We start from the raw sequence: 24,954 nt of genomic DNA, 5'->3' as shown, positions 1-24,954 counted from the left end.
GAGGTGGTCATGCTGCAATCCGTTCTCCTCCATTTTTCTCCTGGGGGTGGGGTGGGGGGGGTGTTTGGGTATTCATTTGGGTGTTAGTGTGTTTCTCAAGCCATCAGTTGACCATGTGGGATCCAACAGCCTAAAACTCCCACTCCACAGGATGGTCCTTATATAAAGGTTTTAAAAACTGAAAGAATCTACTAATTGTAAAATGATTTACATAAAAATGCAGGCAAGTGGCCGCTGTGGTGAAAAACACTGGATGTCAGTGGCTAACCACTGTTGAATCTCGGACTGGGCAGCTTGCTTTCTCACATTCTCTCTGTCTTTCTCTGGTCAAATAAAAACAAACAAACAAACAAACAAAACATAATAATAAATAAAATTAAAGAAAATAATTATTTTTAAAAAGTGTAAGCAAATTGATCTAAATTCAGGGTTGGCGGTTACTTGGGGCAGGGGGAATGATCTAGTATGTGCCAGGTACCCGAATATTGCACTTGTACTGTGCGGGAGGTATTATTTGGCCCATTTTACAGATGAGGAAAATGAGGCTCAAGATTGAACTGGCTAGAATTTCAATTCTGCATGGTTTTGATATAGGATTTGGCTGAGTGAAAGAAAGAACAGCCTTGGATCAGTCTCAGACCGCTCCTGCCGATCCCTTCCTACCGGCGTAAGGTTAGGGCCTTCACCTGATAGAATGCAGTCTCTCTACCCGGGTCCAAGTCTGTCCCGGCCCCGCCCCTGTGGGTTGGGCCCCGCCCAATAGATTCATGAATATGCAAGTAAGAGGAACATATTTAAAGGCGCCGGGGCCACGCGCAGATCCTTGCCCGGCGCCGCCCTCCTGGTGCCAGTTTCCAGTGTGAGGCCGGCCCCCTTCGCCCATTTTTATTACTCCGTGCGGAAGAGCCGCCAGCATGTCTGAAAAACTGCCCTACAAAGTCGGTGAGTTCCAGGTCGTGAAGCAGCCGCGGTGGCCCTGCACCCGCCCAGGGCTCGTTTGGGTCGGCGGCCGCTGAGTCGACCGGGAGCGCCCAGGACCCCTTGAATCGCGGGCTCGGCGCATTCCTGGCCGCGCGAAGCCGCCTGGGGGTTGGAGGTTTCGTGTCGGGGAGTTTTCGTGTCGGGGCTACCGGGTCGTCGGAGGCAGCAGCGGACTACAAATCCCGGCATGCTCCGCGGCCTCCGCTGCAGCCGCGCGGGCTGCTGAGCAGAGAGCAGGCGGCGTGTAGCTCACGGAACTGACGGGGGCGGGCTGGAGACTGCTCTGGCGGCAGACTGGGAGTCTTGGCACCTACAGAAACCTGCCCTTGGGGGTCAAGTTCTCACTTCTGGGCCTGGATCGGTCCCTGGCCAGCTGGGTGGACCCGACAAGGGTTCATCCCTCTCAGGGCCTCCGACTGAGAAAGCGACTGCATTGGAGCCCTATGGGCGTGTGAAAGAGGCCTGAATTAGTTTGCACACCGGGGACTTTGGGCTGGTCAACCTGGGCAATAGGGACAGTCGGGCAGAGAATCTCGGAGAAATGAGTGCTTGGGAAAAAATCGATCTACAGATTGAAGGCTAGCATAATGATAGTTAATCTTTAATATCCCCCTACTGTGGGATCAGTACTGCCTTAATTTTATTCTCTTGGCCCTCTAGAGTAGGATAACTTGTCTACAGTCTTACATCTGGGACACATTAGAGCAGGATTTGAACTTAGACCATCTGGACTTATGAGTGCAACCCTTCCACCACAGGTGAACACTTGGAACAAGACACTTTTGTTCTCATTCTTTCAAAAATTGTTTTTTTTTTTTTTAAGGTTTTTACCATAGGCATGTGCGCCTGCTGGAGAGAGAGACAGTAAGAGGGAAAATGAGAAATCACCGTCTAGGGTAGATTGCCATGCTGCAATCCCTTTTCTATTCTGTTGGGATTTTGGGCTCCCATGCACATGCACCTGGCATGATTTTCAAGCTGCCAGGCCTGGGTCTTGAACCGCAGTTGGCTATGTGGGAGTTAAGTGTTGTAACTACTACACTACTTGCTGGCCCCAAAAGAAGTAACTTTTTTTTTTTAAAAATTAATTTATTTTAGCTTGACCAGAGAGGGTCAGAGCAAGAGAGAGAAAGAGGAGGAAAGCAAGAAAGCAAGCCACCAGGTCCAGGACGCAGACCACGGTTGACCATGTGGGAGTCCAGTGCCCTTAATGACCACACCACCTGCGGGCCCTCAAAATAAGTAACTTTTAAAATGGCAGTAAGACCTTGAGAAAGGCACTAGTGTCAGGTGATTTGTGTGTGTTAACAGTATCTTTATAAAGTAAATTTTACTCCATTTTACAGAGGAAGAAAGTGAGCCTCTGAGAGTCAGTGACTTGGAGAGATTCTGTTGAAATAGCTAATCAAGTAGCCACCAGGGTAGACTTGTTCCCATTGTGTGGATGATGAAACCAAAGTCCAGAAAGGTTAAGTCAATGTTATCAGTGGCAGAGCTAGAATAAGTGCTTGTCATACTGTGGGACAATTTGTGGGTCAGGACTGGAGGCATTGAGTTGTGTGAATGGAGATAAGGCTGGATTTGGAATTGGGGGAGTTTGGCTGTGTAGGGATGGAGGAAGGAAGCCTTCATCAATGAGCACCAGACCTTGCCCATATGGTGTGTGTATATAATTTTTTAAAAAAATTATTTGATTTAACTTTATTTGTTTATTTATTTTAATTTGATCAGAGAGGTAAAGGGAGAGAGAAAGTGAGAAAGCAAGCTGCCAGGTTTGGGACTTGAACCATGGTTGGCCGTGTGGGAGTCCAGCACCCTTAGCCACCATGCCACCTGCCAGCCCTGCCCATATGGTATATTTAATCCTCAGAGCACATAGCAAGGTTAGAGATGATTACCCTTACTTTACAGGTGAAGAAACTGAAATTTAGAGAGGCTTTCGCTGTCCCTCTTGGCTTATCCTGGAACTTCTGCAAGTCCTCAGCTCCCCTGGCAACAGAAGTCCCAGAGCTTGGAGCACCAGCCCTTCCTGCATGGAAAACAGGCTGCTATAGCTACCATGAGGGCTTTGAAAAACAGATGGATGGATGAGCTTAGCTTGGGACTGGACAGACCCAGCCATTGTCCCCCACAGTGAATTCCTCTCCCTTGAGGGCTTTGAGAAAGGCCTCTGCTCTACACCAGCATTGCTGCCAGGCCTGCTTCTGCTGTTGACAGGGTATAAAATCTGGGGCAAACCCCTCTTTGGGCACTTTCTTCATTGGTAAGTCTTCGGAACTGGACTAGGTTCGGGTTTGTTTAGTTTTATTTATTTTTTTTAAGAGGTTTTTGCCTTAGGGCACATGTGCTCACCAGAGAGAGAGACATGAGACAGTGAGAAATCACCCCCCTTTCCCCCAGGGGATGGCCTGCTGCAGTCCCTTCTCCATTCTCCTTTTGGGATCTTAGGCATGCACCCGCCCAGTGTGATTTTTCAAGTCACCGGGTCTGGGACTTGAAGCTTGGTCAGCCATTGTGGGAGTTCACCAATGTAACTGCTATGCCGTCTGCTGGTCTCAATTTTGTTTTATTTTGTTTTTGCCATCTCACTTGTGCCAGTCCCTTTCATGGTTCTTTCCCCATTCATTTCTAATAGATAGGGTCAGTAAACATTTGCTGACCCCTTTTCTGTGTCAGACCCTACTGGGCACTGGAAATACAAAAGTGACTTTGGGGTGGGGATGGGACAGACATGCAAACAGGTAGTGTAGAATTGTCTCCATTTTATTAGATCTGCCATGTCTCTGTGTCCAGGGCTACCACCCCAGTTCTGGTCTCCCTCCTCACAGGTCTTTCAGGGTCTCTTGTTTGACAGATCCATGCAGCAGCCAATGGAGTCTTTTCAGAAGGCACATGTGGTCTTTGAATGATGTCTCCCTTAAAACTCTGTAGGCTTCTCACCAGCAGGTGGCGTGGTGGTTAAGGGTGCTGGACTCTCACATGGCTGACCATGGTTTGAGTCCCAGACCTGGCAGCTTGCTTTTTCACTTTCTCTCTTCCTCTGTCCTCTCTGGTCAAATTAAAATAAATAGATAAATAAATAAATAAAGTTGAATGAAATAATTAAAAAATTTAAAAACTATAGGCTTCCTACCTCACTAGGAGTAACATCGTGGTTTGTTTTCTTATTCCCTCTGTTTAATCCACTTTGGCCCACTGTTGTTCCTCTGGCAGGAGTATACCAAGTTCTTTAAACCTCTTTCCAGTTTTTTTTTTTTTTTTTTTTTTTTTTGAGGACCTACTATGGGTTGCTATATCAGATATGTGGGGCCTTCCAAGCTAAGAACTGCTTGGGTTAAAGCCCTGAGGGGAGACGAATTTAGAATATGAATGCAGTCAGAGGTCTGTGTGGCTCAGCAGCTAGTGAGGATGGAAAAAGATGGAGAAATGGGGGCAAAGAGAGGCAGTCAAATGGATACAGGCCTGAGGACCAGGTGAGAAGTTAAAAGACAGAGAGAAATAGAGAGATAGAAAGTGAGAAATCACCTCCTGCCCCCAGAGGGGTTGGCCACACTGCAGTTCTCCATTTTCCTCTTGGGATCTTGGGCACGCATGCATATTCACCTGGCATGAGTTCTAAGCCTCTAAGTCTGGGATTCATCCTGTGGTCAGTCATGGGGGAGTCTAGCAACATAATCATTACTCCATCTGCCAGTCCTCAGGAGTTAGGAGTTTATTAATAGGTTAGGGGGAGCCTTTGGAGGTTTTCTGTTTGTTTGCTCACTTAAGTGGGAGAATGAAGGTGATATAATTTCAATTTTTTTTTTTTTTTTTTTTTAGAAATTTTTGCTATAGAGTGCATGTGCTCGCTGGAGAGACGGAAAGAGACAGGAAGTGAGAAATCACCCCCTTGAGGGGGGATAGCCACGCTGCAACCCTTTCTCTTCTGTTCTCCTCTTGGGATTCTGGGCATACAGATACACACGCCTGGTGTGAGTTTCAAGCCACCAGGTGTAGGACTTGAGCTGTAATTGACCACTTGACACTGGTCAAGGTGTCCAGTGCCTTGACCACCTCATCACCGGCTGGCCCCCTAACCTCAGTTTTTAAAGTCCCTTCTTGGGCCAACTGGTGATATAGTGGTTAAAGGTGGCTGGATCCCATATGGCTGACTGCACAGTTTGAGTCCCAGGTCTGGTGGCTTGAAAAACACATTGGGTACATGTGTGTGTATGCCCAAAATCCTGAGAGGAGAATGAAGAGAAGGAATTGTGGTGTTTCCATTCCCTGAGGGTGTGACTTCTCATGCCCCTCTGGTGAATGCATGTGCCCTGTAACAACAACAAAGCTTCCCTTCTCTGGTTGCTGTGGTCAAATGGTATGTGGGAGTAAGGGTACAGTGAATGAAGAAGCTCCCATAGTGGTTCAACTGAGAAATGGAAGTTTAGGTGAGGGTCATAAGGTGGTATTGCTTATATATTTGGAATGTTGAGCCAAAAACATGGCAATGGAGGTGAAAGGGCAAAGAATCAACAAATTTTACAGGTTTTTGGCCACAATGACTGGTTTAGTCAATGGCGGTTTTATTTCCTAAAATGGGAAGATTAGGAGAGGAGGGTGGGGGCAAGAAGTCGAGAGGGCTCAAACTTGGACATCCAAGTGGAGATGCTGAGTGGGCATTTGGCTTCTGGGAAGAAGTCTGGGCTGAAGATAACTCTGTGGGAGTCATCACTGTAGAGAAAGTATTTACAGCCATAAAAATGGATGAGCTCATCTGGTAGGAGTTACAGAAGAGGGAGATGAGGGAGCCGTCAGGACTCCAAACATTAGTCTTAGAAGAACAGGAGCCAAGAAGATAGGAGGAAAAGCACAAGAGGGCAGAGTCACAGAGCCAAGTTAGGAAAAGGTTTTAGGCAGGAGGGAATAGTCAGCAGGCTTAGTGCTTGTAGGAGAAACACGAACCTAGGTTCCTAGACCAACAGATGTGGGGATCGGTCTGGTCTTCAGATGCCTTGAGAAGAGCAGTTTCAGTAGAGTGGGGGAGTCCTTAAGGAGGTGAGAGGACGTGGGATCCAGCCCCTTAGCAAGGACAGCTCATTTTAATTTTTTAAAAAGAATTATTTTTATTTAACTTTATTTATTATTAGTAGTATTTTCTGGTTTGATCAGAGAGACACAGAGAAAGAGAGAGAGGGAAAGTGAGAAAGCAAACCACCAGGTCCGGGACTTGAACCATGGTCAGCCATGTGGGAGTCCAGTGCCTTTAATAACCATGCCACCTGCCTGCGCTGTTTTTATTATTTTTTTTAGAGAGGTTTTTTTTTTTTGCTATAGGGCATGCGCTCACCGGAGAGAAAGAGAGACAGAAAGTGAGACAGAAAGCAAGAAATCACACTCCTCCCCCCCCCCACCAGGGAGGGTGGCCATGCTGCAGTCCTTTCTTTTCTTCCATTTGTTGTAGAGTATAACCGAATGAACGACCACCAAAGCCAGATTAAGGTTAAAGGAGTCTTTATTAGCTGGCCAGTGACTACAGCAGTTAGTGTAATAGCTGTGTCGCTGGACTCCCATGTAGTCGACTGTGGTTCAAGTCCTGGACCCGGTGGCTTAAAACTCACGCTGGGCGCATGTGCGTGTGTGTTCAAGATCCCGAGAGGAGAATGGAGGGGAAGAGATTGTGGTGTGACCATCCCCCATGGGGGGTGATTTCTCGCTGTCTTTCTGTCTCTCTGTCTCTGGCAAGTGCACATGCCCTATAGCAAAAATCTCAAAAAAAAAAACCAAAAACAAAAAACTAATATACAGCCTTCCACATTCTCTCAGGATTTTCGGCACGCATGCACACATGCCCAGTGTGTTTTAAGCTATTGGGTCTGGGACTTGAACCATGGTTGACTACGTGGGAGTCCAGCTATGTAACCATTACACCATTTGCTAGTCCCCAAGCTCATCTACTTTAACAGAAAAGAATCTACCAATCTGTAGGTACAAAGGAGGCAGACTAGTGGATTCCATAGAGGAGAAGTGGCATGGTTCTGAATTCTCAGTGAATTGTGAAGGGAGGTTGTCAGTTGATGGGGAAAGGTGTTGGAGGTTTGGGGAGAGTAGAGTAAATTTACTAGGAAAATGTAATAGGATTGCTGGAACGTGCTATGTGTCCCTTGAGATTTGTGGTTAATAAATGAGATCTCCTGGTGTGGTTGCAATTCTCTTCCTGCTGGGTTCAGTGGCTTAGTGTAGTGGAAGGTGGGGAGTTTTGCTGAGTGAGTTATCAGGGAAAGAAGGTAGAGGGGACTGTGGAAATTGATAGGATGAAGGGATTAGAGGTTTTGATCTGACAGACTTTAGCCTTGTTGGAATTGGGACTCTGGAGGGACAGAATTGGAAAGATGGGGCATAGTAAGAGTGGGTTGATGAAATCCAGATTTGGGGGAGGGAGAGCTGTCATTGGGATGGCCTACCAGAGTGGGAGGGGTGAGGTGGGGGTGAGGACTTGAGGGAGGTGTTCTGTTGAAGCACCGTGGGAATGGTCATAGAGGAAGAAGCATTTCATCTCTGAAATTGTTTAGATGCACTGTAGGAAGCAGACTAAGTAAGGTTTTTTTATTTATTAAGTTCTTTATAGTCTTCCCTCTTCCCCTCCAACCCTCCATTTCCTTGGGCAGTTGACAGGATCTAAGCTTCCCTAAAGATAAAAATCACTAGGAGTCCAAGGCCCCATCTTAGACCCATTGAATGTGATTTTCCAGGGGAGATTTATAAGCATGCCAGGTGAATTTTATCATCAGGGAGTTCCGTAAACATTGACCTAGGAATTGACTTAGAGTATGACCTTGGGAACTGGCCAATGTGGGAGGGAGGAAGGTGAAGTGATTAGAGGAAAGAGTATGAAGATAGAAAGCTTATAATAGTATTTAGACAATTTATTTTTTGGAGAGGTTTTTGCTATAGGGCGCGTACATTTGCCAGAAAGACAGTGAGAGAGAGAGAGACAGAAAGCGAGAAATAATCCCCCCAGGGAGGATGGCCACGCTGCAGTCCCTTTTTCTCCATTCTCCTCTCGGGATCTTGGGCACACACGCATACCTTCCTGGTGTGAGTTTAAGCCACCGTTTCCGGGACTCAAACCGCGGTCCACTACATGGGAGTCCAGTGACATAGCCACTACACCATCTGCTAGTCCTGTATTTAGACAAATTTAAGGCACATAGGGTGACAGAAGCCAAAATCCACCTTTTATTACTAATAACATCGAAGTGAGGGGATGTAGTTAGTGTGAAAGCTCAGTGATCCTATAACAGAACTCTACAGTTCAGCAGTTACCTACTAGTTAGAGGGCAAGGTGAGCCTGAATAGGGGTCTTTATGTGGAAGAGCAGAGAATACCCACTTTCTGCAGGTAGGCAGGTAGACACTTGCTTGCAAAAGAAGGATGGGCAGAACTGAGCTTGCCCAACTTACTCTCTCAGCCAAGCCACTTTACCTCCCCTGGAGCAGAGAGGCCAAGGTTAGTTACACTAATGAGTTCCCTCCATGTGGATGGAAAGAAAACACCAGGAGTGGGGAAGAGGCATCTTGAAGGAGATCAAGAAATTGTGTCAAGTCCAAGATGTTAGATAATGTTGAGTAATGTTGATGAGTGTTGAATCACCAAGAGTTGATGACTTGGAGAGAAGGATGGAGAAGCAGGAGCTAAGGTCTTTAGGGAATGAGGTTGGTTTACTATAGCAGAAAGAAAAGAGCAGTGGGAAGTATAGTCTGATAGCTAATTTTCAAAGGGGTACTTCTCTGTGCTATAATTTTCATATACCTGCATGATTGGTTCAGTGTGTCCTACAAGGTGATAAGCTACAGGTGGGAACTATTTTTTTAAAGAATTATTTATTTTGATTTTATTTATTCTTTCATTTATTCTGATTTGACCAGAGAGAGACACAGAGAGAGAAAGAGAAAGTAAGAAAGGAAGCCACCAGACCCAGGCCTCAAACTATGGTTGTCCATGTGGGAGTATCCAGTGCCTTAACCACCATGCCACCTGCTGGTCCCGTTTTTTATTTTTATTTTTTGCAGAGGTTTTTGTTATAGGGCACATGTGCTCGCCAGAATGACAGAGACAGAGAGATGGAAAGGGAGAAATCACCCCTCAGGGGAGATGACCAAACAGCAGTCCCTTCCCCTCCATTCTCCTCTTGGGATCTTGGGCACATATGCACACGCACCTGGCGTGAGTTTAAGCCACTGGGTCTGGGACTTGAGCTGCGGTTGACTACATGGAAGTCCAGTGACATAGCCATTATGCCAACTGCCGGTCCCTTTTCTCTCTCTCTCTCTCTCTCTCATTTTTTTTTTTTGGCAGGAACTATTAATACGTCTTTTTTTCATTTCCTGATTGCCCTGGCTCCATAAATACCTGTTGAGTAAGTGAAAGAATGTAGCGACAGGTTCCTAAGCCTTAAGTGTTCTGAGTCTAGACTCAGGGTCCTCACTTAGTAGCTGTGCTTCTTGGTTGATGGGACAAAGTAACTCATGGAATCTTTCACCCATTCTGTTCCTGCAGCTGACATCAGCCTGGCCGCCTGGGGTCGCAAGGTTCTGGACCTGGCAGAAAATGAGATGCCGGGCCTGATGCGCATGCGGGAGATGTATTCAGCCTCCAAGCCACTGAAGGGTGCCCGCATAGCAGGCTGCCTGCACATGACTGTGGAGACTGCTGTCCTCATTGAGACCCTTGTTGCCCTCGGTGCTGAGGTGAGACCCACAGCTCTGTGACCCCAGCCTAATCCCTTGCCTTCTCAGGGTTCAGCCAGAGAAGAAGGCTGCACAGAGGTGAAGAGGGTCCAGGTTGTGAGGGTTATCCTTCGGCCCTGCAGGGCCCTCTTATCTCTCAGGGTAGGGAATGTTCTGATTTTTTCCCTGACTGAGAAGATACCTTCTGATGGCCCTCAACACATCCTCCTGACTGAGAGTTCTAGTAGGAAATACTCAACACAGGGCCCCACAAGCTGTAGCTTGGTGGTTGAGGAAACTGGCTGACTGTGGTTCCAAAACTAGCCCCAGTAGCTTGAAAAACATGCCAAGTGTGCACCTAAAATTCCAACAGGTATGAAGAAGGGATTGCAAGGTGACCACACTCCACCAAAGCATACTTATGTCCTCTCTGTCTCTCTGAGGGTCTGCTGCCCTCTGCCAATTTGAAGAAAATAAAAAAGCAAGATCGCCTAAGGACTAGCTCTCATTGGCCACTGCAGGCTCATGTGCCTGCTCTGGACCAATCATGGCTGCCAGAGGATGGAATGTTCTGATTGGTTGAGCCTGGGTCATGTGTACCAATCATTAACTGCGCTTCCAAGATCTCAGGAAGCCAAGGAGCAAGGTGAATTCCCAATGTGGAGGGGAGGAAAGGGCAGCTAAAAAGAATGGAGAACTCCAGGGCTCAATCCTTTGACCTCTTCTTTCTTTTCGATATTCACTCTTGTAGTGGTTTGATTTTATGGCTTTTGAATAATACTGTCTGTACAGTAATGCCTCCCAGATATATGTACTAGCCTGGACTTTTCCTTGGAACTTCGGACTTGAATATGCAGCTGCTGATGTGTCATCTTCGCTTGGATGTCTAGTAGGCATCTCGGGGAACACATCCAAATGGACTCATGATTTTCTGCCCTCCCTCTTCTCGAAGTCTTCCCTTTATCAGTAAATGGCAACTCCAGCTTCTAGCTTCTTTCAGTTCACCAAGCGGGGTATCACCCCTGACTTCTCTTTCTCTCGTACTCAACAACAAATCCCTCAGCAAATCCTGTAAATTTAATCTTCAAAATATACCCAGGATTTAACAGTTTCTCATGACCTCCCCTGCTGTTGTTATATTTCTTATCTGGACTCTTTAGCGGCTCCTTCTTCACTTACTTCCTTGCTTCAGCTCTTTCTCTTTTAGATGGCATCAGAATTACTTAAAAATAATTTTTCCATTATTCATGATAGAATGTATGTGTGTGCACGTAAGGGGTGGGGAGGCACCCTGCACAGGGTCTGGACTTGCCATGGATTCTCTTCCTCCAGTCCTTTAGTCCATCAGTTTCTGGGAATTCATGCATGTGTCTGGCATGTTTTAGGCTGACCAGGCTGGGGATTTTAAGCCACAGTCTCCATGTGAGATCTGGCTTTCCTCGAGCAGAACATTACTGATGTGCTATGAAGCCAGCCCACAAGAGTGATGTTTTAAAACCTTAGTCAGATTCCATCACTGCTCTGGTTCCGTCTGCTCACCCACAGTCTCCAGCCTGTAGTCATGGATTCTAAGCCTCTTATCTCTGGCTCTAGGACTTTCCCCATCCCTTCCTAGTGACCTTGTTGCTTTTGTGTCGTCAGTGACCAACAGCCCTGTTTTGCTGACTCTCCTAGGTGCGATGGTCCAGCTGCAACATCTTTTCCACCCAGGACCATGCAGCAGCTGCCATTGCCAAGGCTGGTATTCCAGGTGAGACCTGCTCAGGGCTTATTATGAGTGGCTTGCTTCTCCCTGTTTGCTTCACTGGCTCCCGCACAAATGGGCTTCCTTACAGTGGTGGTGAGGGGTCATGACCACAGAATCCTAGCCTAGTGACCAGTAGGGAAGAACTACTTTGCCCCACTATCATCTAAAATTGTATTGACCCAACTCAATCCATGTGACCAGGAAGGATAGAATCTTATGCTTGGAAACCACATGATACAGAGGAGAGGAAGGATGTGGATTTGTTTCCAAAGAACTTGGGAAGAGACCAGTTCCAGAGTATGGCGGTTAAGCCCTGTGTATAGGGAGCCAGATTCCACATAACCAAATGCAGTTTGAATCCCGACTCTGGGTGCATGTGTATGTGTGTGCAAATCCTAACAGGAAAGAAGTGGGGAGGGATACTGGCCAGATAGAGCCCAGAAGATCCATTGCCTAGGGTATAGCAGTCTAGGAGGCTGGGGAAGGACTACTACTAAACATGAAAGACTTTCTCATAAGCTGCTGGAGAAATGGACACATGTTTCTCTTGCCTCAGGGGAAGTGGTTAGATCTTATTCTGACAGGACATCCACCCACAGGTGGAGGAGCCCACAGGTGGAAGGGGGAGGATCGAAGAGGGGCTTTCCACCTACTGACCAGGGCTGGGGGGCATGTCCTCCACTCCTGAGCCTTGGCTGGACTCCACAGCCCTCTTTTGGGAAAGGCCTTATTTTCAAGACCATTGTCTGCACCAGGTGGGGGAGGGGCAATTGGCCCTGCTTGGCTGGTGTCCTTTGCTCATGGAAGGCTCCTGGGAGCCCCATACCTGTGTCCCAGTCATATCATGTGATGGGAAGAACTTGGACTGGCAGCCAGCCGGCCTTGGTTCTGGTGCCTACTTTGGAATACCCTGAGTGACCCCAGCAGCTGTGAGTAGTGATGATGGTAATGCCTACCCCATAGAGCATCTGCGATGAGAAAGGACATGAAGCAGTTAGCATAATGTCTGGCCCAGAGAAGGTACACCATACACAGCAGCTGCTATTAGTAATGTTTTGGCCAGACTTTGTCTGAGACTGCCCACCACGGAGACTGTTGTGTTCTGGAACCTTTCCATGCAGAACAAACCTTGGATCCTGCCTTGTGGGTCCAGCTGAGTAGGAAGCATTGTGGGTGGGAGCCCTGGTCACTGTGGGGCCCAGACAGAAGGGAGTGGGAAAGGCAATAATTCTTTCCAGATATTTAAGCTTGGGGAGCTGTACTTGGCCATGTCTCACTTAATCCATCTTATTCTAAGCTCCATTTATAGAGGAGAAAACTGAAGCTTCAGGAGGTGAAGTGATTTGCCCAAGATCACGTAGCTGGTCAGTGGCCAGGATCTGAACTCAGATCTGTCTGGCTCCAAGTTGTGTTTGTACCACTTCTGAGTCTTCAGGGGGTGGAGGTGATTGGGAATGGGAATTCAGAAGAGAGTATTAACTCTTCGGGTAGTTTCCTGAAGCAGGTACCAGAGGGAAAGGGCAGGCCTTGAGATGCCACTCATTTTCCAGTATTCGCATGGAAGGGTGAAACGGATGAGGAGTATCTGTGGTGCATTGAGCAGACTCTGTACTTCAAGGATGGGCCCCTCAACATGATTCTGGACGACGGTGGTGACCTCACTAATCTCATTCACACCAAGTACCCACAGCTTCTGTCAGGTGAGCAGGGTGGGGCAGGTGGGTGCAGTACTGGCAGCCTGGATGGGGCCTGTTCACCCACACAAAGGGAGCAGGCCTGGAAGGAGTCCCAGCACCTCGAGCAGCAGCCCATACGGAAGATAGGAAGATAGCAAGTTCCTACCGGCGTGCAGGGGCCTGGCCTCTTGACTTCTGGTGGTGTGGGGCTAGGATGCCTGAGGGAGGCCTGGCTAAGATGACAGTGCAAGGGCAAGCATAGGGCCAGGGCTGGGAATAGCTGGGAAGGAGCTAGCTTTCTTTTTTTTATTAAATAATTTTATTTAACTTTATTATTATTATTATTATTTTCCAATTTGACTGGAGAGAGACAGAGAGAGAGAGAGAGAAGAAAAGTGAGAAAGCAGGCCACAAGGTTCAGGACTTGAACCTTGGTCAGCCATCTGAGTCTAGCACCCTTAACCACCACACCACCTGCCGGCTTTCTTAAAATAGTGGGGAGGGTGCAGTGAGTGCAAAGGCCCTGAGGTAAGAAATGATTGACTCCAGGAAACAGGAAGCCAGCATGGCCACAGTGAATGAAGGGAATAGGAAGCCAGCATGGCCATAGTGAATGAAGGGAGCCTTCTCTGGGGAGTTTGGACCTGGACCTTTAGTGAAGGCCAGGTGTGTGAGGACTGAATAGACCAAGAACAAAGGGAAGTAACCAGAGGGATTGGCGATTTTTCTGAAATATGTGTTACAAATGACTGCTGGCAGCTTTTTGAGCCGCTCTTCTGTCCACTTAGGCCTGCTCCTACCTCTCTGGAGTGGACTTTACTTTTACTTAATAAAGTACCTTTTCAGGACCAGCAGATGGCGTAATGGTTACGTCATTGGACTCCCACATGGCCATCCACAGTTTGAGTCACAGGCCCCGTGGCCTGAAACTCATGCCAGACACAAGTGTGTGCATGCCCAAAATCCCAAGAAGAGAATGGAGGGGAAGGGATTGCTGTGTGGCTACCCTCCCTGGGGATTGATTTCTCACTTCTTGTCTCTCTGTCTTTCTCTGTCTCTCCAGCAAGCACATAAACCTTATAGCAAAAGTCTCCTCAAAAAAACAACTACTGGCTCCAGGAGCATGTGCATACATGTCCAAAATCCTGAGAGGAAAATGAAGAAAAAGAGATTACAGAATGGCCATCCCCCTTTGGGGATGATTTCTCATTTTCTGTCTCTTTGACGAGCACAAGTGCCCTATAGCAAAAATCTCTATTAAAAAAAAAAAAAAAAAGACTGCTAGATGGGCCAGCTGGTAGTGTGGTATTAAGGTGACTGGATCGTACAAGGCTAGCTGTGCAGTTCGAGTACTGGACCTGGCAGCTTGGAAAACATACCAAGCACACGTGCATGTATATCCAAAGTCCCAGGAGGAGAATGGAAGAGAAGGGATCATGACTTGCCCCTCCCTGGGAGATGCTTTCTTATCTTCACTCTCTCTCTGTTTCTCATCAGTAAGCATATGTGCCCTATAGCAAATTTAAAAAAAAAGAAAGTCTGCTGGCTGCTGTGCGGAAAATGGATCACAGCAGGGACTAGAGCATGGGCAGTGAGAGTGGAAAAGTTAGTAGTTGTTGGGAGGTAGAATTCTTGGATCTGGTGATGGATTCCCTGTAGGACGGCATCAGATGGCCCCTTCATGCTGACCTGGGGTTTGGGTAGACTGTGGTATTAGTTATAGTATTGGGAACCCAGAAAGAGGAATGGCTTTGGGGACAAAAATGAGGAATTTAGGTGAATTCATGTGTGGTCTCTGAGTATTTTTTCCCCTCTCATTCAGGCATCCGAGGCATCTCTGAGGAGACCACAACTGGGGTCCACAACTTATACAAAATGATGGCCAATGGGATCCTGAAGGTGCCTGCCATCAATGTCAATGACTCTGTCACCAAGGTGAGTTTGTGGGCAGGGACAGCTCTAGCTGTCAGCAGGAGTAGGCCACTGAAGAAGAGTGCCCATGAAGGCTGTAGGCTGGAGACATGAAACCCTTATGTGGAGAAGGGGGGTTTATAGACTGAAGGTAATGTGTGTAGTAAAGAGGGAAGAACTACACAGTGGGCCTCAGAACCAGGTTTTAAGTTAAACAAATCCTTTGACTGGCAATCTCTCTTAGTACTATATCTCTAGGAAGACTTCTGTACCTACAGATAAAGACTAGGGAGAAGGCCTTGGAGCTGATTGGGATGAGGGGCAGGTGGGGACATGGGCTTATGGTATGGAGTCACAGAGGTGCTCAGCCCGAGATACTGAGTGGATATGAGGAGCCTAGGTCCTGGTACTCAGACTCAAGTGATTCTGGTCCCAGCATCTTCCCCCATCTCCTCCTTCCCCCTCTCCTTTCAGAGTAAGTTTGACAACCTCTATGGCTGCCGGGAGTCCCTCATTGATGGTATCAAACGGGCCACAGACGTGATGATTGCTGGCAAAGTGGCAGTTGTAGCAGGCTATGGTGACGTGGGCAAGGGCTGTGCCCAGGCCCTGAGGGGTTTTGGAGCTCGAGTCATCATTACTGAGATCGACCCCATCAACGCACTGCAGGCTGCCATGGAGGGTACGATAGGACAGGGGTTGCTGTCAGCCATTGGGGTCGGAGGAGGGGCAAGGCTACCCTAGATAACGCACAGTCACTGTCTGCACAGGCTATGAGGTCACCACGATGGATGAGGCCTGTCAGGAGGGCAATATCTTTGTCACCACCACAGGCTGTATTGACATCATCCTTGGCCGGTAGGTGAAAGTAGAGGTCCAGAGGAGCAAGGGAGGGGCAAGCTTGGGACTGCTCTTTGTCTCTGATGGTCTTCCACGGGCTTGGGCTCTGTCACAGGCACTTTGAGCAAATGAAGGATGATGCTGTCGTGTGTAACATTGGACATTTTGATGTGGAGATTGATGTCAAGTGGCTCAATGAGAATGCTGTGGAGAAGGTGAACATCAAGCCCCAGGTGAGACAATCACTCCTACCTTTTGGGTGGGCAGATGCAGGGCTCTGGGTTGGCCTGCTTGTGGGCTGCCCTTCAAAGTGGACAGATAAGGAGACCTTTGCAACCTGGGCAGTGGGATGGGGGAAGAGGGCTAGGTTTCAGAGCCAGACTTGAGGTGTCAAACTTTATCTCGAGGGCAGTAGAATCCCTGAAGGTATTAGGTAGGTGAGCTATACATGGTGAGGTTACTGTTTTTTTGTAAGTTAATTTTTTTGTGATAGGGAGTGCATTGCATGCATATGAGGGCCAGAGTTGCTGTTGTATAATGATCATTCTTGCTGCTGTGTGGAGAATGAAAACAATGATGTGAGAGGGTGATGAAGGGAGGCTTTTAGATGATGCTCTTATATGAAGAGACTTTTAAAAATGATGAAAATAGGGAATTAAAGAGTGAGTTTATCTGGTGCAAAAAATGTTGAAATCCATGTGTAGTTTTTAAAATAATACATATTTTCCCATAACTTCTTGAAGACCACCCTACCCCTCCAATAGTCCCAGCAAAGGGTGATGGCAGCCTCCATTTGGATAGTGCTGACGTGGACAAACTGGGTGTTGGGGTCATAATGGGGGAAGAATCAAGAAGGATGATGGGTTTCTAGCTTGAGCATGTGTGTGAAAAGTAGGCCCATTTACTGAGCTGGAGGAAAAACAGATTTGTAGTGTACTTTGAAAGATCAATTTTGGAACAGCCCCTGGCCTGGTGGTTAAAGCCGCCCATGTGGCTTAAGTCCTAAACCTGGTGGCTTGAAAAATATACCAGGCATATGTGTTGGCCCAAAATCCCGAAAGGAGGGAGAGATGGAGGAAGAAGAATTGCAGCATGACCATTTCCCATGGGGGGGTGGTGGTGGGTGTTTTCTCACTTTCCCTCTCTGGCTTGCTGGCAAGTGCATGTACCCTGTAGCAAAATTTAAAAAGAAAGAAAGAAAAAAAGTTTTTTTTGGAGTATGTAACATTTTATTTGGGGTTATATTTATTGTAGGTTTGTTTTTTTTTTCTCTTGAGTGTATAAGTATTTTGTTTCTGAGGACATTTCAGCTCTTTTGGGCAGTCCTCCCTAATAATGAATCCTTAGGAGATAATTGTCTATACAGAGATGTTAGTCACATTACTTTCTCTTTTTTTTAAAGAATTATTTAATTCTATTTGTTATTATTATTATCATTATTTTAATTTTATCAGACAGAGACAGAGAGAGAGAAAAAGGGAAGGCAAAAAAGCAAGCCGTCAGGTCTGGGACTCGAATCATAGTTGGCCATGTGGGAATCCAGCACCCTTAACCATCATGTTACATGCTGGCCCCAGTCACATTACTTTTAAAGGCAAAACTCCCACTTTTTTGTGGGGTGCTTTGAGTTGATGATGCCCATGCTGTCATCAAGATTTTGTACAGAAGCTATAGATAGAGTTGGCTACAGCCATGGCACCACCAATTTAGGGCCACACTATAGGCCCAGCCAGGGTCTCAGAGGCCCAGAGAGGCAGGCAGGTACTTCTGTGAACACACATCACACATCCACACACCTCACTACCCTTGAGCCCTTTGCCTGTGAGAAGTTCTTGGGTAGGTCCTGCACTAGCCTTGAGGGAGAAAGTGTCTCCATGGTTAGGGATAAAGTGTCTCTATCTGTCTGTGTAGGGGGTCTGACACTACAGCATAGGGTAGAGTGGACAGTCTTCTTTCGCACCCACACCCCTGAGCACCAGCCATTCTTCCATAAAGGCATCACAGTACTATGTTGGGGTGATGGCTTCCTCTTCCCTCAAGTTGTCCTCCATTGCTGGACTGTATCCTCACTCTTAGAATCCTCAACAGCCTTGTCATCTTTCTTCCCAACTTCATATCTTGTCTACCCTCTCAAGGGCTTGTGGGCTTAGGCCTTCTTGGACCACTCCCTGAACACTTTTCCTCAGCTTCTCCTGGTCATCTGTCGAAATGGTTCCTTTTGTTTGGAACAGAGCAAATGTCCTTTGCTTTGTCCTTCCTCTAAGTCCTAGCTGGTGAAAAGTAGGCCCATTTATTGAGCCTAAATGTCTTCTGTACCATAGGTCACTTCAGCTTTGTGATGAGCCCAGCTTAGAGGAAGGGACTGCCTTTTTAGCCAGCCCCTCAGCAGAGGCAGTGCCCACTGCTGTGCACAGACCTCCAGTGCAGCATGCGTCTCACTGCTCTTGAAATCACTGGCCACACTGTTGTTTCATGACAGGGTCCACGTTAATGTGTCCCCGCAAGGGGCTTGATTCAGGTGCTGGTCGGCAAATGTTCATTGAACGAAGGAAAGCTTGGTGAGCACCAGAGACCTTTTTCTTGGAGCTCTGCCAGGATTCTTTCAGTAGCCTGGAAACCTGGGCTTCTGAGGAAATGTCCAGGAAGCAGCATGAGGGAGGAAGAGTAGCAAGTGAAAAGATAGGAGTGAAGAGAAAATGGGTTCCGTGGGTGTAGACAGCTGAGAGAGAGAGGATTGGGGTCCCAGGACTGGGAATTTCCATTTCATGTTCATTCACTAAACCAGGAATTTTCAACCTTGGCAGAGTCACCTGGGAGCCACATTAACCACTTGAATAGTGATCTCCAGGACTGAGGCCAGGGCATCTCCATTTTTTAAAGTTCCCAGAGTGATTCAGTATGCAGCAAAAGTTGAGGCTGCATCCAGCGTTTAGTAAGCTTTACTAAGCTGCATTCAACTATTTTTTTTTTTTTAAGATATTTTTGCTAAGGGACCAGCAGTTAGCGTAAAGGCTATGTTGCTGGACTCCCATGTAGTTGACCACAGTTCGCGTCCCGGACCCAGTGGCTTAAAACTCATGCCAGGTGCGTGTGTGTACGTGCCCAAGATCCTGAGAGGAGAATGGAGGAGAAAGGATTGCTGCGTGGCCGTTCCCTCTGGGGGGTGATTTCTCACTTTCTATCTCTCTGTCTCGCTGTCTGGTGAGCGCACGTGCCCAATAGCAAACCCTCGCCCCCCCCCCAAAAAAAAAGAGATATTTTTGCTATAGGGCACACACACTTGCCAGAGAGACAGAAAGCGAGGAATCACACCCCCCCACCCCACTCCCCCCAGGGGGAATGGCCATGCTGCAATCCCTTTTCCTCCATTCTTCTCTCAGGATTTTGGGTGTGCATGCACATGCACCCAGCATGCATTTTAAGTCACTGGGTCTGGGACTCAAATTGCAGTAGGCTAAGCGAGAGTCCAGTGACATAACCATTATACCATCTGCTGGTCCCTTGCTACATTCAACTTTTTATGATGACTGAAATATATGTGTCCACAGACTATCCAGTCTCAAATGGTAGTCATTTCTTAGTGTGTGGCTTTTAATAAGTGGTTCTACCTTATGAACTTGAATTTTATGTATCTGCAAAATGGGGGTGATAGTAGCACTTAAATTAGAGTTCTTTAGGATTATGAGTTAGATGTAGAGGACTTAGTACAGGGATCGTGGCAATAATGATAACATTATTAGTTGCTACTTGCTGAATACCTAGTGTGTGAGTACATGTGTCAGTCCATAAATTCTCAGAATAGACCTTTGAGGTCTGCTGCTTAATTATTCAGTAGATTTTGGCTATTATTAATTGTGCGTGCCAGGCTGCTGTGCTAGAGGATATTCTGGGGCAGTCTAGTCCTCTGAGGCACTGCTGGGGGGCAGCAAGACCTGTTGGACTAAGGGTGGGATGAAGCAGGGGTGGCTGTAGTAGCTGTGTCCTGCCAGTCTTCACTGCTACTCTGTTTGCTTGCAGGTGGACCGCTACCGGCTGAAGAATGGGCGCCATGTCATCCTGCTAGCCGAGGGCCGGCTGGTCAACCTTGGTTGTGCCATGGGCCACCCCAGCTTTGTGATGAGCAACTCCTTCACCAACCAGGTGCTGGCACAGATTGAGCTATGGACCCACCCAGACAAGTACCCTGTTGGAGTTCACTTCCTGCCCAAGAAGGTGGGTTCTCACTTTCACCTCAAGGCTGTAGTCCTGTGTTCAACCTTACGCTCCTCCCATAAGGCTTGCCAGAATTTATAAAGTGCTTGCATGTCTGCTCTCTTAGAGGTCCTTATAGGATCTTCATAGCACAATCATTCCCTCCATTTGACAGAGAGGAAACTGAGGCCGAAGAGGGGAATGATTTCTGGAACACAACCAGAGGGGCAGGACTGGGTGGTGAGAGGAGCATGGAGTGAGACACACCCAGGTTTGAATCTCAGCCTCACCACTTAGAGGAACTAGGGCAAGTTACTTAACTTCTTTGTCTCTGTGTCCTCATCTGTGGAGTGCAGTAGTACCTTCCTTAAAGATTGGCGGGATTCTCCTTAGGTTGGGACCCAGACTGGATGGGAAATGAAAAGCTGAAAAGCACATCCTTCAGATAAAGGGGTGGCTGCCTCTCGGTTGTCATCACCCCAGAACCTAGGTCCATTGGACTGTGGCTTCTGACCTTTCAAGAGAAGCCAGATACCAAGATCTTTGTATGAAGTTACCAGTTTTTAAATATGGAAACTCAGTGTAGTATTTAAAGATTTACAGATTCACAGGTTTGTGACTTTGGACTGAAATGATGCACCATTGAGGATGGCACCTGACATACCCTATGTGTGGGTAGTCGGGGGTAGCCATGACAGTGAGACCCTCTGACATCAAATCCAGTGCTAATCCAAACATCCCCTGCACAAACGCCAGTTAACAACCATGATAGCACAGCCACCATTTATTAAAGTACCTGCTTACACTGACCACTCTGAACATTACTGATTTTAGTAATAGCCATGGGAGGTAAATGGTTGTGACAGCAATCATACAAATAAGGAAACTAAGGTTTAGAGATGCACTTGTGCTCACAGCTGTTATGTGTCCAAGCTGTTAACCATTCTGATGTTTTGCCTTCTGGTGCAGGGTGCTAGAAAAAGGAAAGGTATCATGGGCTAGGTCAGGCCAACCAAAGGGATGATCCAATGTAAACTTTGGGAGTTGGAGGCCTTCATTCTGCCTGTAGAATTGACATGGACTTGGGATGAGGTCTGGTTCTCTCTTTGCCTGCCTCTTGCCTAAGTACATTATCATTTACTCTAGGCTCCAATTTCTTTATACAAGGATAAACTCTGTTCCTCCTACTTCTTTGTTTGTTTGTTTCTTTCTTTCTTTCTTTCAAGAATTATTTTATCTAACTTCATTTATTTATTTAAATTTAATTTGACCAGAGAGCGAGAGGGAGAAAGCGAGAAAGCAAGCTGCCAGGTCTGGGACTGAAACCATTGTTGGCCTTATGGGAGTCCAGCACCCTCAACCACCACGCCACCTGCCAACTCCTCCTCCTACTTCTTAGAGGAGTTTTGGAGGCTATGAGATAACCAATGTGAAACCACTGGGGATTGTAAGAGCATGCTGGACCAGGCTATGATCAAAGGCTGTCATAACATGGGTTGGGGCATGAAACCTTAGGAGTACGAAGAGGCCTCCATCCCCACCTCCTCCCCATCCAGATCTAGAGTGAGAAAGTGAAAGCCACACTGAGTGACTGAGTTGATCACTTCTCTAAGTATAACGTCTTGGCCTTTTTTTGTTTTTTAATTATTTTTAAAAATTATTTATTATTATTTAATTTGACCAGAGAGAGGGAGGATAAGTGAAAAAGCAAACCACCAGGTCTGGAACTCAAACTGTAGCCTGGCCATTTGGGAGTCCAGTACCCCAACCACCATGCCACCTGCCAGCCCTATCTTTGCCTTTTATTTAGGCTCCTTTTAGGTGTTTTAGCACTGGTCAGAATTAAGAGGTTTGCCTTGTCTAACCCTGGTATCTGTCCTTGGTTTCTGTTCGATCTCTTCAAAGCTGTTCTGGAGGTCATAAGCTGGGATGCTTGAGAAGTTTTGGGGCTTTGGAGCCAGATGGGCCTGGGTTCAAATCCTAGCTCTGTCATTCACTAGCTGTGTGACCTTGGGCAAGTCATCCCATGTTCCTAAGCATTGACTTCCTTGTTTATAAAAGGAAGATGGCAGTTTATTAGTCAGGATCCTTTTGGTGGCAAGTGGCAGAAAACCTGTTCAAACCAGTGTCTTAATTATCTGTCGCTGAATAACAATTCAGTTCTGGTATTTACTAGTTTAAAACAATAATTTATTATCTCAGTTTCTGTGGGTCAGGAATTTGAGCTCAGCTTATATCGTAAATGGTTCTGACTCAAGGTCTTTCATGAGGTTGCATCCAAATTTCTGCCAGAGTTACAATCATCTGAAGCTGGAAGATCTATTTTATATCACTGTTGACTGTGATCTCAGTTTCTCACCCAGTGGCCTCTCCATAGGGCTGCTTAGGTGTTGCCATGAGATGGCAGCTGGCTTCTCTATCCAGGAGAGAGAGCAAGGGGTCTGCAGTGCCTTTTATGACCTTTTCTCCTAAATCACACACTGTCACTTCTGCTTTATTTCTAGTTTTCAGAAGTGAGTCACTCAAGGGCTGGGGAATTAGACTCTACCTCTTGTAGGAAGGAGTATCAAAGAATTGTGGATATATTTTAATTAAAAAAGGAGTCCATGTAATCAGAAAAGCAACTCTTTTGGCTATATGACAGAGAAGTGTAGGATTCAGAAACTAGATCATTGATTTCATGTCATCACAGCTCTTTCTTGAACTCTAGGCTCTTTTTTACCCATCTATTATTTTTACCTGTCAAGTAGACTTGCCACTGATGATCTGGGACCAATACCCTCCCTGCTTAGAAATCCTAGTGCAATTAGAGCATCCCTATCTCCATCTATCATGGAAGATATGTCTTGTCCATAGGTAAATCCTAGAGAAGGATTTTGATCAGCTGCTAGGATCGGTGGAGGATGAGTAAAAAGATGTAACCGATGGGCCCACCAGTGCTCTATGGATGGGAGGACATAGCATGGTTCCCTCATGAGGAACCATGTGGTTAGCCAAAAAGCACATCCACTGAGGCTGTGAGGACAAAATGAGGTAATCTGGGTAACATACATGGCAAATAGCCCAGCAGAACAATTCGTTCCTTATTGGCGGCTGGATGCAGATAAGTCATCCCAGAGCACAGTACTGATTCCAGGTTTTTTGTTTCTCCCCAGCTGGACGAGGCAGTGGCTGAAGCCCACCTGGGCAAGTTGAACGTGAAGCTGACAAAGCTGACTGAGAAGCAGTCCAAGTACCTGGGCATGCCTCGTGAGGGCCCATTCAAGCCTGATCACTACCGCTACTGAGAGTCATGCCTGCCCTCACCTTTCAGCTGCTGTCCTTACCCAGGCCTCACTTCCCAAGAGCAAATGGCACCAACTTTGTGATTGATTGGTTTGTCAGTGTCACCCATCAACTCCCTGGGGCTGGTCACTCAGTCTTTGGCCTCTGCTGTGTCCCTCATACTGTTTCAAGTGTGGCAGAGGAATTCAGAAGCCCCTCATCAAGCTGTGGTCGTGGAGGTACAAGACATCCACAAGTACTGTGAGCTTAGGGGTGTTGGAACTTCTCAGTCAGTTAGACCTTCCTTAGGTTGGGAGTTGGTAGTGGTGGCCACAAAGTCCAGGTGCATTACCACTAGGCCTTGACTATAGCTGCAGACTTAGGCCTGTGAGCTTGGTTTACAAATTCACTGGTTCCTCAGCCCATATCAGAAGAGAAGGAGCTTTATTGAAGGGCAAGGAGGAATTGTTGGAGTTTGAATGTTCCTCAGAGCCTGGCTTAGTGGCAGACCTTCTCTTAAGACTCAGAATAATAGGTTGGTACTTTTGGTCCCTATTTTACAGGGGTTAGAGTAGACTGTTAAAGGATAGCCAAGAAAGGATAAGAAAGGGACAGCCAGAGTCTGAGAAGGGCCCGAAAAACAGAAAAGTGGACATAGATCTGCCACCACTTTGTAACATGATGGTTCCTATCACAACTTTGGGTCAAAAGAGATTAATTTGGTTTATAATGTTAATATAATGTTTATAATGTTGAAAAGAAGCAAGAAGGTGGGTAAATAAAAATTTTGGTGCCTAAAAGAATTTTGAGCCTTTATTATTTAGTTAATCCTCTGATAACAGTGCAGGAGTATATGTACTCATGTTCAATGAAGCACTGAGAAAATGGGGTTGGCTGTAATATGGCAACCCCTGAAGCTTGGAAGGATGGATAAAATAAGAAACTCTTATTTCTTCAGGTATGTCTCTTGTAAATAACCTGTTTTTAACTCTGTATGAGACTGTTCTTTAATAGGTGAATTTAACTCACTTATAACTATTGTAATCCTTGTTTGTATTTATTTATTTAATTTTATTTATTCATTCACTTATTTTAATTTGACCAGAGAGAGACACAGGGGTGGGGGGAGTGAGAAAGTAAGCCACCAGATCTGGGACTTGAACCGTGGTGAGCCATGTTGGAGTGTCCAGCGCTTTAACCACCATGCCCCCTACTGGCCCCTATTTCCTTTTTTAAATGTGTTTCTATTCATACCCACCCTCCTTTTCACTTTTCTTTGGATTGATCCAGTGTGCATTGGAAGGACTATTACTTATTGAGCACTTACTGGGTACAGGGGCTCTGTTAGTTGATTTATCTTATTCTCACAACAATCTTGGCCTATTCTTTTTTTTTTTTTTTTTTTGAGAGAGCGGTTTTTGCTATAGGGCGCGTGCGCTCTCCAGACAGACAGAGAGAGACAGAAGGTGAGAAATCACCCCCCAGGGGGGGATGGCTACACCGCAATCCCTTCTCCTCCATTCTCCTCTTGGGATCTTGGGTACTCACGCACACGTCCCCGGCATGAGCTTAAGCTACCGGGTCCAGGACTCGAACCGCAGTTGACTACGTGGGAGTCCAGCGACATAGCCATTACGCT

General features: G+C 46.7%; 1 protein-coding gene across 1 annotated transcript; it reads left to right on the top strand.

Moving 5' to 3' along the window:
- Positions 1-914: 914 nt before the first annotated feature.
- On the top strand, positions 915-24,118 carry AHCY (adenosylhomocysteinase). The gene is made up of 10 exons (XM_006144021.3): positions 915-942; positions 9,517-9,707; positions 11,361-11,436; positions 12,984-13,133; positions 14,932-15,044; positions 15,495-15,702; positions 15,791-15,878; positions 15,976-16,093; positions 19,878-20,072; positions 23,207-24,118. Exons 1-10 carry the CDS (start codon positions 915-917, stop codon positions 23,336-23,338), a joined length of 1,299 nt encoding a protein of 432 aa, XP_006144083.1. The 3' UTR covers positions 23,339-24,118.
- Positions 24,119-24,954: the final 836 nt, after the last annotated feature.

This window comes from Tupaia chinensis, unplaced genomic scaffold (genome assembly GCF_000334495.1).
Source record: "Tupaia chinensis unplaced genomic scaffold, TupChi_1.0 Scaffold000115_1, whole genome shotgun sequence".
Classification (NCBI taxonomy): Eukaryota; Metazoa; Chordata; class Mammalia; order Scandentia; family Tupaiidae; genus Tupaia; species Tupaia belangeri.
This window is presented reverse-complemented; position numbering and strand designations above follow the sequence as displayed.